Source organism: Anoplopoma fimbria, chromosome 9 (assembly GCF_027596085.1).
Source record: "Anoplopoma fimbria isolate UVic2021 breed Golden Eagle Sablefish chromosome 9, Afim_UVic_2022, whole genome shotgun sequence".
In the NCBI taxonomy this organism is placed as follows: Eukaryota; Metazoa; Chordata; class Actinopteri; order Perciformes; family Anoplopomatidae; genus Anoplopoma; species Anoplopoma fimbria.
The window spans coordinates 16,817,470-16,829,896 of record NC_072457.1 but is presented as its reverse complement, the minus strand read 5'-3'; the positions used below and the strand labels follow the sequence as shown (position 1 = coordinate 16,829,896).

Genomic DNA, 12,427 nt, shown 5'->3' with positions numbered 1-12,427 from the left:
GTTGAATTCTTTGCTTAAAGAATAAACTCTATTGCATTGAACTCTGTCTGTTTCCAGTGCTTTCATCAAACATCATCAGGACTCCAACTGGCCCAGTCTGAACTTCTGTCACACGACAGCTGACTGAAGCCTTTATCACACTGGTCACACCAGTTTGGCTTCTCACCAGTGTGGATAAGCAGGTGTTGGTTGTAAGTTCTAAACTGAGTGAATCTCTTCCCACAGTAGTCAGAACAACAAGGTTTCTCTCCCGTGTGGGTAAGCACATGGGTTTTGTATATACTTAAACAACGGAAACTTTTCCCACACTGATCACAGCAGTGTGTTTTCTCTCCGGTGTGGACGTGGTGGGGTACTGTGAAGTTACCCCACTGTCTGAAAGTCAGACAGTTTCTCTGCAATGAGAGTGAGTTCATGTGTTCTTAGATTGCAAATCTGACTGAAAGATTTCCCCCACCTCTGACATTGATTAGGTCTGATGCTGACTGTGTCCATCTGTTTCAACTGAGAAAAACAGAGAAATTTAGAGTTGATAAAATACTGCTAGCCATTAGCTAGCCATACAATGGAACTTCACATGGCCAAGGTCTAATTCATTCAAGGGAAACTTTGCCGATTTCATCCAGCACTGTTTCACTGCAGTACATGCAGATGAATGTTTGCCAGATTTTAATCTGTAGGCATTGAGTATGGCATGACTGTTGTTAAACTGATGGAATTTATCCAATGCTAATAGACATTATACTGAATTTACCAGATGACCAGATTATTGTAGTCAAGGTAAATTACCCAAAAGTCAAGGGTTATGTATGTTATATGTTACATATGGCTTGTTGCTAAAACAGAAAGCAAACTGTTGCTCTACCTTTATTATTATCACGTCATAACAGAAGGTTATTTATTGACACTTTTTTGTCTTCTGGTATGTTTTAATCTATCTGAGGGATGAATTAGGATAGTGCTGACCAGACACCCTTTGTTTAGAAAGAACCCACACAGCCCACGTTGACTGACTGTATGTTACTTTAAAGTAAGATTAGTTTAGTTGTTGCACTTTACGGTGTGTATAAGGGGTAGACAACAAATGTCCAGCCGAAGAAATGAATTTACTGAAAATACAGACATGACTTAAATTAGGTTCATAACGTAGGTTTTGATCTATTTTTTATTTATCGCCCAGCACTACTCTCGTGATGCTTGAGTAAATCCTTCACCATAATCATTAACATAAAGCTAAATATGGCATTTTCGGAAGTATATTGTGAGTTGAGCTAGACATCTCTGGGCATCATGATTTCAGGAACCTCGATCAGTCTTGATGCATAAATTTACATTTTGAACTACATACTTTTTCTTCAAGTGTGACCACATTCACTATAGCATCATCATTAATAACCACCAGGATAAAAAAGTCCAATTCATTTACTTATAACTATCAATAATTATTTACTCCTTTTGACTCCCAAATTTCCCCAGCTGCTAACTTTAATCTAATTTATTTTTCAACACTGACAGAAATTGTAGATAAAATAAAACTGAAGACATTTTTAGGGCTTTGGCTTGGTTTCCTTAAAAAAGCTGTGAAAAACAATTCAATCCAACAACAATCCAACCCTTGACCCCACTGATATTGATAAATTCAGCTAAATTTCTATGCTTCTATTTAAGGTTGTGGCAGATTGTGGATTTAAAAGGGGCATGCATAAGATGTGGCCAAAAGGTACAGGGTCTGTTTGTTTACGTTTTGATAGTTTGTTTATTGGTTCAAATCTTAAGCAGGAGAAACGAGAAAACAACTACTTTACTTCCGTTGTCCCTATCACCAGGACACTGCTTTGCCGGGAGGAGAGTAGGCGGCAGCTACGGGAGATGGACCTCCAGTTACAGTTGATCTCAAGGGGTGCGCCAACTTCCCGCCAGATCAGCTTCTGTTGCTGCTGTTACACAGGCTTGACACAGCGCTGATCCCAGTGCCGGGCTTTGCACTGGCTGAAGTTGCCACACAGCTGCTAACAAAGGGTCCATCTCCTGGAGCTGCCAACTGCTTTCCTCCCTGCAAGGAAGTCTCCTGCCGAGAATAAGAGAAGGACGTAATGAAAATCTAAGTGGTTTTCTCTTTCGGCAAATTTTGATTTAATCCCACAAGCAAACTATCAAACAAACACGGACAGTACAGCTCCTGGTTAGTGGCTCAGTAATCACAATATAGGCTGACGCCACACCTGAGGATCGTTAGATAGCAGTGTTGGCCAAGCTTTAACCAGTGGTCATGAAAAACACTGGATACCGTTTTTTTGATCTCACCACTGCTGAAGAATTAATGTCAGTCAGTTGTCAATTGATCAGAGTAAAAGTCCTCAAAATATCATCCCGTCAGTTTGTCTTACCTCTAAAATCCTCAAATAAAGACAGACTGGTCAGAGCAGGAACACCCACTAAAACAGCAATAATACTACAGCTAGACGTGCCTATAGCAGGGCTGCGACAATGTCCCCTTCTAAATATAAAATGTACCATGGCTTCATTCTCCCTGCGCACAGTTGTCCATCATAAAATCAGAAGCAAGCTCGATGCTCTCCACCAACTCCACCAGCTGCATGATAGCAAACACCTGTATTGGTAAATGATTAAATGTAGGTGTATAGAAGAATTCCCCCCCAAAAAGCTGAAGAGGCATCTTGCCATGGAAGTAATTTTGCCCCAACTGATATACAGATTTTATAATTTTCATAAAAAACACAATTAAACAAAGTGCATATTTTTGTGTTTTCTTACACTGGGTAAAGTAAAATCTTTAAAAGCCAAGAAAGTTCAAGTATAGGCTGCTTTAATGATCTTTGGCTGGCTTTTGGCCTCAAACTAAGTAAATTAACAAACAATAATTCATCAGTTAGGTTTTAGCTAGTAGCACTCCAACCTGAATAGAAACATTATAGTGGAAGGAGATGCTTTCCAGGACGTTTTACCCCAAACCGCTGTTACACAAGATATGAACTTTTCACAATTTTATAAATATTTGAGAAATGAATTAAAAATGTTGTTCACAGAAATTGTCCACATGTATCTCCTAATACTTTAGTCAATGTCTGTCAAACATAGGGAATCTGAAAAGCATTAAGGAAACATTTGACCAAAATTGCAAAAACGTTTCCTACATGCAGTGCATTTAGTCACTGCAGCCTATAGGTGGGAGATTGACCATCTGGTGACCTAGTGCGGATTGAACAACTAAGAGCTCAACACTGTAAAGACAGTGGAGATGCTTGTGGATTTCCGAAAGAACGCAGCCCCACCTGCCCCCCCATCACCCCGTGTGATTCCCTCGTCGACGCCGTGGACTTCTCCTGCTTCCTCGGCTTGACCATAACCCAGGACCTCAAGTCATTAAAAAGGCTCAGCAGAGGATGCACTTCCTGCTGCAGCTGAAGAAGTTCAGCCTGACAAGGACAAGGCAGAGACAGGCAGGAGGCTGGAAACATCTTCCCATCTGCAGTTGGGTTGATCAATAAAGCCTGCGACCCCCACTGACCTAGACAATTACATGCCTAGGTCAATCTCTTACAGTTAACACCCCTGCACATCTTGACACTTTAATAATATAACAAACCGGTTTTAACATACGGTACTCTTATCCGTTTATTTTCACATTTCTATTTTTAAATGATGTCTATTATTGGACTGTGTTTGTTATTTACTGTACGCACCAATCAGTCACCGAGCCAAATTCATTGTATATGTTGCGTACTTGGAAATAAACAGCTTTTGATTTGGATTCAGACAAAACCAAACATCCCTCTTAACTCAAGGTCCACTTACTAGCTTTTTCAAGACGCTTCTAAACAAATCTCAGGGGTCACAGTTTTCATCAGAGTCCGCAGAGTTTGGTGACCTTGAGATGAAAGTCAAGACGGAACTTTCACACTCCACACGTTAGTGTTTCTCCCAGAATTTTATTTCTTTAGTCAGGATGGAAACAGTACAAAGAACAGAAAACTCTGCACTGACATCCAAGATATTAACAATAATCCATGTATACTGGTGTGGAACATCAGAATTCTGCTATCTGCAATCAGTGAACAGTGAGCAGCACCGATACTGCCCCAGCATGATTCAGTCTGATTTTTGGTCTCTTGGGACAGTGCAGACATACCCATGGATGACTGGATGATCACTGACTTGACCATGCTGAGGCAGCTGGACCGCTGTACACTCATCCAATAGACAGCAAATCATTCAACAATAAATATGTAATCCAAACAGTGACATGGTAAAATCTGAAACATATGAAAGTATATTCATCATATCGGAAGGGGATGACACTGACGCCAGAGGAAATGTGTTGGTGATGTTTGGTTTGAAATAAAAGATGCTTCGGCAAACCCAAATCTCCCACCCTGAAGCACATCCACAGCTGAGTCTGTCTTCTTACAGTATGTACAGTATGGACGTATGTGTGGGTCAGAGAGGTTATTCTTGTATGTGCTAGCTGTACACTCTGTGTGCGTGTGTGTGCGTGTGTGTGTGTGTGTGTGTGTGTGTGTGTGTGTGTGTGTGTGTGTGTGTGTGTGTGTGAGTGAGTGTCTATCGGTACAGGTAATCAGCTTGTATGTTGGCAGCTATCTCGGCCTCCCACTTGTCTCCGTTGTTGAGAAGCTTCTCCTTGTTGTAGAGCAGTTCTTCGTGTGTTTCAGTGGAAAACTCAAAGTTAGGACCCTGAGAAAATAAGGAAAGAAAGGTGATGGAGAAGGGAGGGATCAGAGGTAAGAGCAGGATTAAAAGCAAGAGAGGAGAGGACAGAGGTAAAGATAGGACCATCACATTAAGCACGGACAAACAATGGAGTTTTCAGGTTTCCAAGTAGCTGGTTCATTATTTTGCCGTTTCTCCTACAGGAACTTAACAAGCTGTGACTTAAAATGTAGCCATTATCATTGCCTTCGTTTACACAGTTCTGGAACTAAAAGTTTGCACTGCACAAGCTACAGGTACTGGGTTGGAAAACAAAATCTAATTTGCATTTCCATGAACCATTCAGTACAGCCAACTACGTTCTCTCAACATTCTTGTCCAATAATTATTCGCATTTCCTTATTTCCTTAGTATTTAAAGAGCTTACCATAACCATGGAGACGATTTGATGTATGTCTAAACATGAAGACACCATGTGTCATATATCATCAGGATCATACATGTACCTCTACGATGGCGTCCACAGGACAAGCCTCCTGACAGAAGCCGCAGTAGATGCATTTGGTCATGTCGATGTCGTAGCGAGTTGTCCTCCTGCTGCCATCAGCACGAGTCTCTGCTTCGATGGTTATGGCCTGGATACACACATTGTTGGAGATGAAGAGACACACTCTATCTCAGACTTTTCTCTGATCTGCTATCTGGTACTGAGAGTGAATATATAAATGTTTATATTAACCAGACATGAAATGCATATTTACCATACATTTCATGTGTTATTTGCAGTGAAGACAGCTACTTATTGTTTGAACATACATTTGGCCAAAGTAGTTTTGTCTTGGTCATGTTAAAATGAGGACATGATACAATCAAGCCATGTGAGCTGTGTTTTTGTGTGTGTGTGGTTGAGAGTGAGTGTATGTGTACCTGTGCAGGGCAGATAGCTTCACACAGCTTGCAGGCGATGCAGCGCTCCTCTCCTGAAGGATACCTGATTGAACATTACAACAAAGACTTGGTTTAGGATGATCTTTGATCTAGAGTGCTGCTACTGCACCAAGAATCTAAAACGTAATGCATTCTGGAGAAATTCAAATAAGCCTGCAATATATATTTTTTATCCTTGAATTAGCGGAGCTAAAAACAGCAGGGAGGAAGAGAAAGAAGCAAAAATAACGGAGGACTTTTATTGTGAAGAATTTATAGAGAATGAGAAAAGTGTTTAAATGTCAAGGGTGGACAGACATAATCAGAAATCAGTTAGTCGTGATTATTTCATTCCCGTCTCCTCTTGGGTTAGTCTCTACTCTCATATTCAGAGAACACTGTTCCGTATTGCAAAAGGAGAATACAATGAATTTGACTTTTCCTAAAATAATAGTGTTGTGAACTGCTGAGTCCAGCATTGTGATGACGTTGACCTTATCTATTGTGAAAAACAAATAATACCTGTGTGAAAAGTTATTCACAACCTTACTTCTGAGCGGCTGTTCGTATTTAAATCAATTAGACCGACATCTTGATGCATGTTATTTATTTTAAAAATGAATTAAAGTCCACCGGGTGGTCGTCCTCACCTGCGCAGTGCGTGTTCTCCTCTGAAGCGAGGTGACAGTGGCCCCTTCTCAAACGGGTAGTTTATGGTGGCGGGCTCTCTTAACAGGTAGCTCATTGTCATGCCCAGACCTGACATTACAACACAAGCATTCATTTTTGAATGAGAAAAAAATAAAAAATGTCACCAGCGCATACAGAGCACATGGACAAAGAACATTTTCCAGCAGCCAGAACATCTCCAGTGGTGGAGATCCATTTGAACACATTTACTGTGTACATGCAATTACCTCCTTATGACACATTTTTGATACATTGTGGCGAGCTTTAAATAATGATTCAAAAAGAAACCTAGTGAGGAAAGGCACAGAATAAAGAAATATCTCAGCAGTCACATGTTCATTTGTTTCAGTGGCGCTGAGCAGGACAGTGTTGCATGCAAAACCGATAACAATGCATACTCTTTTCTCGAGATTGCATTTATTATTTTGGTATGACTGCTAGTAAAAAGGAAGATGAATGCTAGACTGTTGTTAAAAGAAAAGCTCCCAATTGAATAATCTCACATGTGTGAAATGCACTGGTATCTATACGGGTGACAATCAGCTCACCTCTGAAGAGCTCTGTCCACAGCAGTGTCTGAGCAGCACGGTCTGTGATGGACTTCATGTCTGTGGGGATGTCTTGGGCATTCACATACTCTGCACACACAAACAGAATCAGGTCATTGAGCTGTTGTTGAGATTGGTTAGTGTAAACTGTGGGGGGATTAAACATTTGACATTTATGAGTATATATCACAAAAGATTAAATCACTTTCATCAATCTTTCTAAGTCATCTGGTTGGACAGTCTTTATTTTTTTTCAAGCTTTTTGTTTTACATTTGTAAAATGTGTGCACAGCAGAGAGTAAGACAGGAATAGTTGAAATAACTACCGTATGTTACTGTTTATTGTCTGCTGGACAGTGAAAGTTAAAGCAGTCACTTCTGTTCATCACAAGTTTCCATAACCAACCTAATTCAATGTTCCACTCTCTGGTGTGAATAAACACAAGCTTTCAATGTTGACGCATTGTCATTGTCCAACAGGGTTGTGCAATGTAAATGCAGTGCTGTGTGGCTTTTATGAACTATGGATAAATCTGCCTTCCAAGACTTTGCTGGAGAGGATGCGTCTGAAACCATATTGATAATGTTTGTTTATAGCACGCAGTCATTTCCCTACAGTACAGCCCATGATAACTAAGCTTTTCAGCAACTAACATACAGTGGGTACGGAAAAAAAAAAAAAACTCAATACTGAGCAAAGGGTCTGAATACTTATGACCATGTGATATTTCAGTTTTTCTTTTTTAATAAATTTGCAAACATTTCTACATTTCTGTTTTTTTCTGTCAAGATGGGTTGCTGAGTGTACATTAATGCGAAAAAAAGAACTTTTTCGATTTTAGCAAATGGCTGCAATGAAACAAAGAGTGAAACATTTAAAGGGGTCTGAATACTTTCCGTACCCACTGTATGTTTTGAATGTCTGCGTTTCACAGCAGCACATGAACACAGCACATACAGAAGCCTGTGCTCATTCACATTAATTCGGAGTCTGAGCATGTTTCAGTGCTGAGGTTTCTCTTTCAGAAACAGGGCAGAATCCCAGTATTACATACTAAACTGAGGCCAAGACCAAGTGAAGTAGCTTGTATTACAGATTATAGGAGATGTTCAAAATTAACAAAAAGTGACATGAGGGTTTTCCTTACCATTTAAACAAAAAACTCAGTGGAAAACCACTAAAGTGTTTTTTCAAGGCGCCTTAGCCGAATGAAAAGAAGTAAAACTATGCGGATAGTTCACGACAACGTTCTGCTGTCATTTCTTTCTGTTTATCTTTTTTGTCAAATTATTGTAAGCTACCAGCTGAGACTTTGCTTTTGTCAAGTTTACTGTTGCTACTCTAGAAACAATATTTAAAATATAAATGAATTCCAATCCTCTTCTGCATTTATTCTTTTTTCTAATGATAATTGGAAACAACGAACATTCCTTTATTAGTTCATCATATTAAAAAAATCCTCCTCCCTCACGATAAAATACAGATGTGTATTGTTTATTCATATATTAAATTGTGCTTAATACAGGATGTCTACTACATTCTAGGTGTCTGATTGGCATCATACAAGTTTTATGATGTCATAAATCCTGCTTTTATATGTGTTAAACTCACATTTGAGGTTAGCGCAGAGAAAATGTTCCGGATAAGCAGATGCAGCCTTCTAGTGTGAAACCCCAAAAGGCAACAAGCAGGGTTCTGACAGAAGGGTAACTTTAAATAAAAGGCCCAGACCGGGAATTTTTTTTAGAATTATTATTAGTATGTCTTTTTAAATACATAAAACTTTTTCAACATGTTAACTAGTATAGAGTGAGTGTTTTTTTGCCTCGCAATGAAAATGTTAATGTTAGAAAAGTTTCAAAGTAAGTAAGTAAGACTGTTTCTGCTGCCAAAGAAAAGTTTAACATCACAAGTCACCATGTTTTCTGGGCTGCAATGTCATGAATGAAAGAAAATTAACTCGATTACTAAAAAACATCAATGTGTCGAGGCTCCAGCCAGTCTTAAAGGGCTGACAAGCCACCAGATATCCCTGTGTTGTTGTGCTACTTACTGAATCCTTCTCTTTGTGTGGACACACTGAAGGACCTCACTAGATTCTGGCTGGCCACAAAAGTGCCTGAAAGGAAAGATCAAGCGTATTAGTGTTTTGTAAGTGGAACTGGATACACGTCTGTCCCTTTGGCTAGGACGTACCTGGCCTTGGCACGGAGTAAAGCAAACGCAACGTTGCAGCCATCACGTCTTTGAAGCTGAAACAAGACAAGGAAGCATTAGGGGACTGTTCACAAACAACGAACATTATCATGCATTGATTACTTGAACCAAGCTAACCCTGACGTAACGTTAACTTACTCCGCTAGCATGACATTGTTTAGCAAACGTTAGCCAACTTAACCTTGCACACACACACACACACACACACACACACACACACACACACACACAGAGGACACCGGTGTGGCCAATAGATGGTAGCTGACTCTGTGGTTCCTCAGTGTAAGGCTGATCAGTCACACAGTTACAGAACACAAGATGCTGTCAAGGACTTTTGCACGAAGGTCGCATGAGGTGATTTAAAGGATATCCTTTTCCTTTGAAACTCGGATATAAATAATAATAAATAAATAAAAATGAGATGTGACGAAATCATCTTTGTAGGGAATGTGATTTAAAAGGGTTTTAACTCACCGAAAAGTCGCTATTTGGCCTTCTAAACCAGAACAGCGGACGATTTGCGTAACGGACCCTGCGTGAACAGGAAGTCCCCCGACGTCATAGCGTCATAGACCTCCTCTTCTTCTTCTTCTGTGAAGCTTATTGAGGGTTGGCAAACAACGAATTATCATTACCGCCACCAACTGGTAGTGTGAACCAGGGTGTCTATTACTTACCCTATTTAATAAAATAAAAAAACGGCTCATATTTCCTCAACATTTGTTAGTCTAAGATGCTGAAATAGTATTTTACTTCTTACACTTACTTCTTGAGTTATTTTGTAAAATATCTATTATATCAAAATGCACTTTTATCTTGTTGAGGTTTCCAATTAATTCAATTCAATTCGATTCAATTTATTTTATATAGCCCAAAATCAAAAATTACAAATTTGCCTCAGATGGCTTTACAATCTGTACACATGCGACATCCTCTGTCCTTCCCTCAAATCAGCACAAAACTCCCCTAAAAAAACCCTTTAACAGGGAGAAAAAAGGAAGAAACCTCTGGGAGAGCGACAGAGGAGGGATCCTTCTCCCAGGATGGACAGAATGCAATAGATGTCATGTGTACAGAATGAACAACAGAGTTACAAAACATTCAATGTAAATGACATCAATTATTCATATAATAAGAGTAGTAAGCAGAGTAACGAAGGAAAAAAATAAGACTACTTGTAAAAAAAAGCAGCAATAAATATAGTAGAATTATAATAATGAAATAGGGAATAGTAATGTGACTAATAATAATAATGGTAGTAGCAGTGGGTGTCAGAAGATCCACAGCAGGAGGCACGACCACAGTCCAGGTACAACCGGGATTTATGGAAACCTGCGAGGCGAGAAAGCACAAAGACTCCAGGGTAGAAGCAAAGCCAGTAAGTGTAATAGTACAGGGAATAGTAACAGTAATGTGATTAATAATAATAATGGTAGTAGCAGTGGGTGTCAGCAGGGCCATAGCAGGAGGCACGCCCATGGTCCAGATATAACCACGATTCATGGAAACCTGCGAGGCGAGAAAGCACAAGGACTGCGGGGAAGAAGCAAAGGCAGGAATGTGCATAAATAGGAGATGAATACATAAAGATGGAGGGAGAGAAGAGGAGAGAGGAGCTCAGTGTTTCCTAGGTAGTCCCCCAGCAGTCTAGGCCTATAGCAGCATATCTAGGGGCTGGACCAAGGCGAACCTGAACCAGCCCTAACTATAAGCGCTATCAAAAAGGAAGTTCTTAAGCCTGCTCTTAAAAGTGGTGAGTGTGTCTGCCCCCCGGACTGAAACTGGAAGTTGGTTCCACAGAAGAGGAGCTTGATAACTGAAGGCTCTGGCTCCCATCCTACTTTTAGATAGTCTGGGATCTAAAAGCATTCAGGGAGCACAGCTCTCTAGTTGGGTAATATGGAACTATAAGTTCCTTAAGATCATACGATGCTTGGCCAATTAGAGCTTTGTAGGTGAGGAGAAGAATTTTAAATTATTTTCTTGATTTAACAGGGAAATAACTAAATACAAACATCAAATAAATAGCTCCTACAGGAGTAATATGATCTCTTTTCCTGTTTTTTGTTAGTACACATGCTGCAGCATTCTGGATCAACTGGAGAGATTTAGGAGCCTTATTAGAGCAGCCTGATAACGAGGAATTGCAGTAATCTAGTCTGGAGGTAACAAATGCATAAACTAGCTTTTCTGCATCGCTTTGAGACAGGATTTGCCAGATTTTCGAAATGTTATGTAAGTGAAAAAAGGCTGTCCTTGAAATTTGTTTTACATAGGAGTTAAAGAACAGATCCTGATCAAAGGTAACTCCGATGTTCTTTACGGTAGTGCTGGATGCTAGAGCAAAGCCATCTAGTGAAACTATATCGTTAGATAATTGATTTCGAAGGTGATCTGGGTCCTGAGTCCTGAGATTCTTTCTTGTGAAGAACATAACTTTTGGTCTTCTCCACTGAAAATTTAAATCCCTGTTTTGTCCCCCACAATTCAACTTGACAAATCCCACCTCTTTTCCACAGAGCGCTATCATCTGCAAACAGTGATCTATCCATATCCATTGGCATATTTACAAATATATAATTTATCAACACAATGCAAAAAATAATGAGAATGTTATTAAACAAACACTCTCTCCGTTCCTCTTGACCTAGCTGTGTCCTTTTTCTTTTTTCATCTATCGTTCACCACCTCCTCCTCCAACTCACTCAATGTAAATGACATCAATTATTCATATAATAAGAGTAGTAAGCAGAGTAACGAAGGAAAAAAATAAGACTACTTGTAAAAAAAAGCAGCAATAAATATAGTAGAATTATAATAATGAAATAGGGAATAGTAATGTGACTAATAATAATAATGGTAGTAGCAGTGGGTGTCAGAAGATCCACAGCAGGAGGCACGACCACAGTCCAGGTACAACCGGGATTTATGGAAACCTGCGAGGCGAGAAAGCACAAAGACTCCAGGGTAGAAGCAAAGCCAGTAAGTGTAATAGTACAGGGAATAGTAACAGTAATGTGATTAATAATAATAATGGTAGTAGCAGTGGGTGTCAGCAGGGCCATAGCAGGAGGCACGCCCATGGTCCAGATATAACCACGATTCATGGAAACCTGCGAGGCGAGAAAGCACAAGGACTGCGGGGAAGAAGCAAAGGCAGGAATGTGCATAAATAGGAGATGAATACATAAAGATGGAGGGAGAGAAGAGGAGAGAGGAGCTCAGTGTTTCCTAGGTAGTCCCCCAGCAGTCTAGGCCTATAGCAGCATATCTAGGGGCTGGACCAAGGCGAACCTGAACCAGCCCTAACTATAAGCGCTATCAAAAAGGAAGTTCTTAAGCCTGCTCTTAAAAG

General features: G+C 40.0%; 1 protein-coding gene across 1 annotated transcript; it reads right to left on the bottom strand.

The window, feature by feature from the left end:
• Positions 1 to 3,934: 3,934 nt before the first annotated feature.
• ndufs8a (NADH:ubiquinone oxidoreductase core subunit S8a) lies at positions 3,935 to 9,655 on the bottom strand. The gene is made up of 8 exons (XM_054604694.1): positions 9,547 to 9,655; positions 9,052 to 9,107; positions 8,909 to 8,974; positions 6,855 to 6,944; positions 6,267 to 6,375; positions 5,617 to 5,680; positions 5,196 to 5,324; positions 3,935 to 4,713 (listed from the first exon to the last, which is right to left on the bottom strand). Exons 2-8 carry the CDS (start codon positions 9,092 to 9,094, stop codon positions 4,582 to 4,584), a joined length of 633 nt encoding a protein of 210 aa, XP_054460669.1. The 5' UTR covers positions 9,095 to 9,107; positions 9,547 to 9,655; the 3' UTR covers positions 3,935 to 4,581.
• Between the last annotated feature and the right edge of the window lie 2,772 nt (positions 9,656 to 12,427).

Excerpts from the sequence above, each read along its gene's own strand:
- ndufs8a (XM_054604694.1), bottom strand. The coding sequence starts at position 9,094 with ATGGCTGCAACGTTGCGTTTGCTTTACTCCGTGCCAAGGCCAG. Across the intron at positions 6,376-6,854 it reads GTGGACAGAGCTCTTCAGAG|GTCTGGGCATGACAATGAGC; the intron begins GTGAGCTGATTG and ends TTGTAATGTCAG. Across the intron at positions 5,325-5,616 it reads AAGCTATCTGCCCTGCACAG|GCCATAACCATCGAAGCAGA; the intron begins GTACACATACAC and ends GTGTGTATCCAG.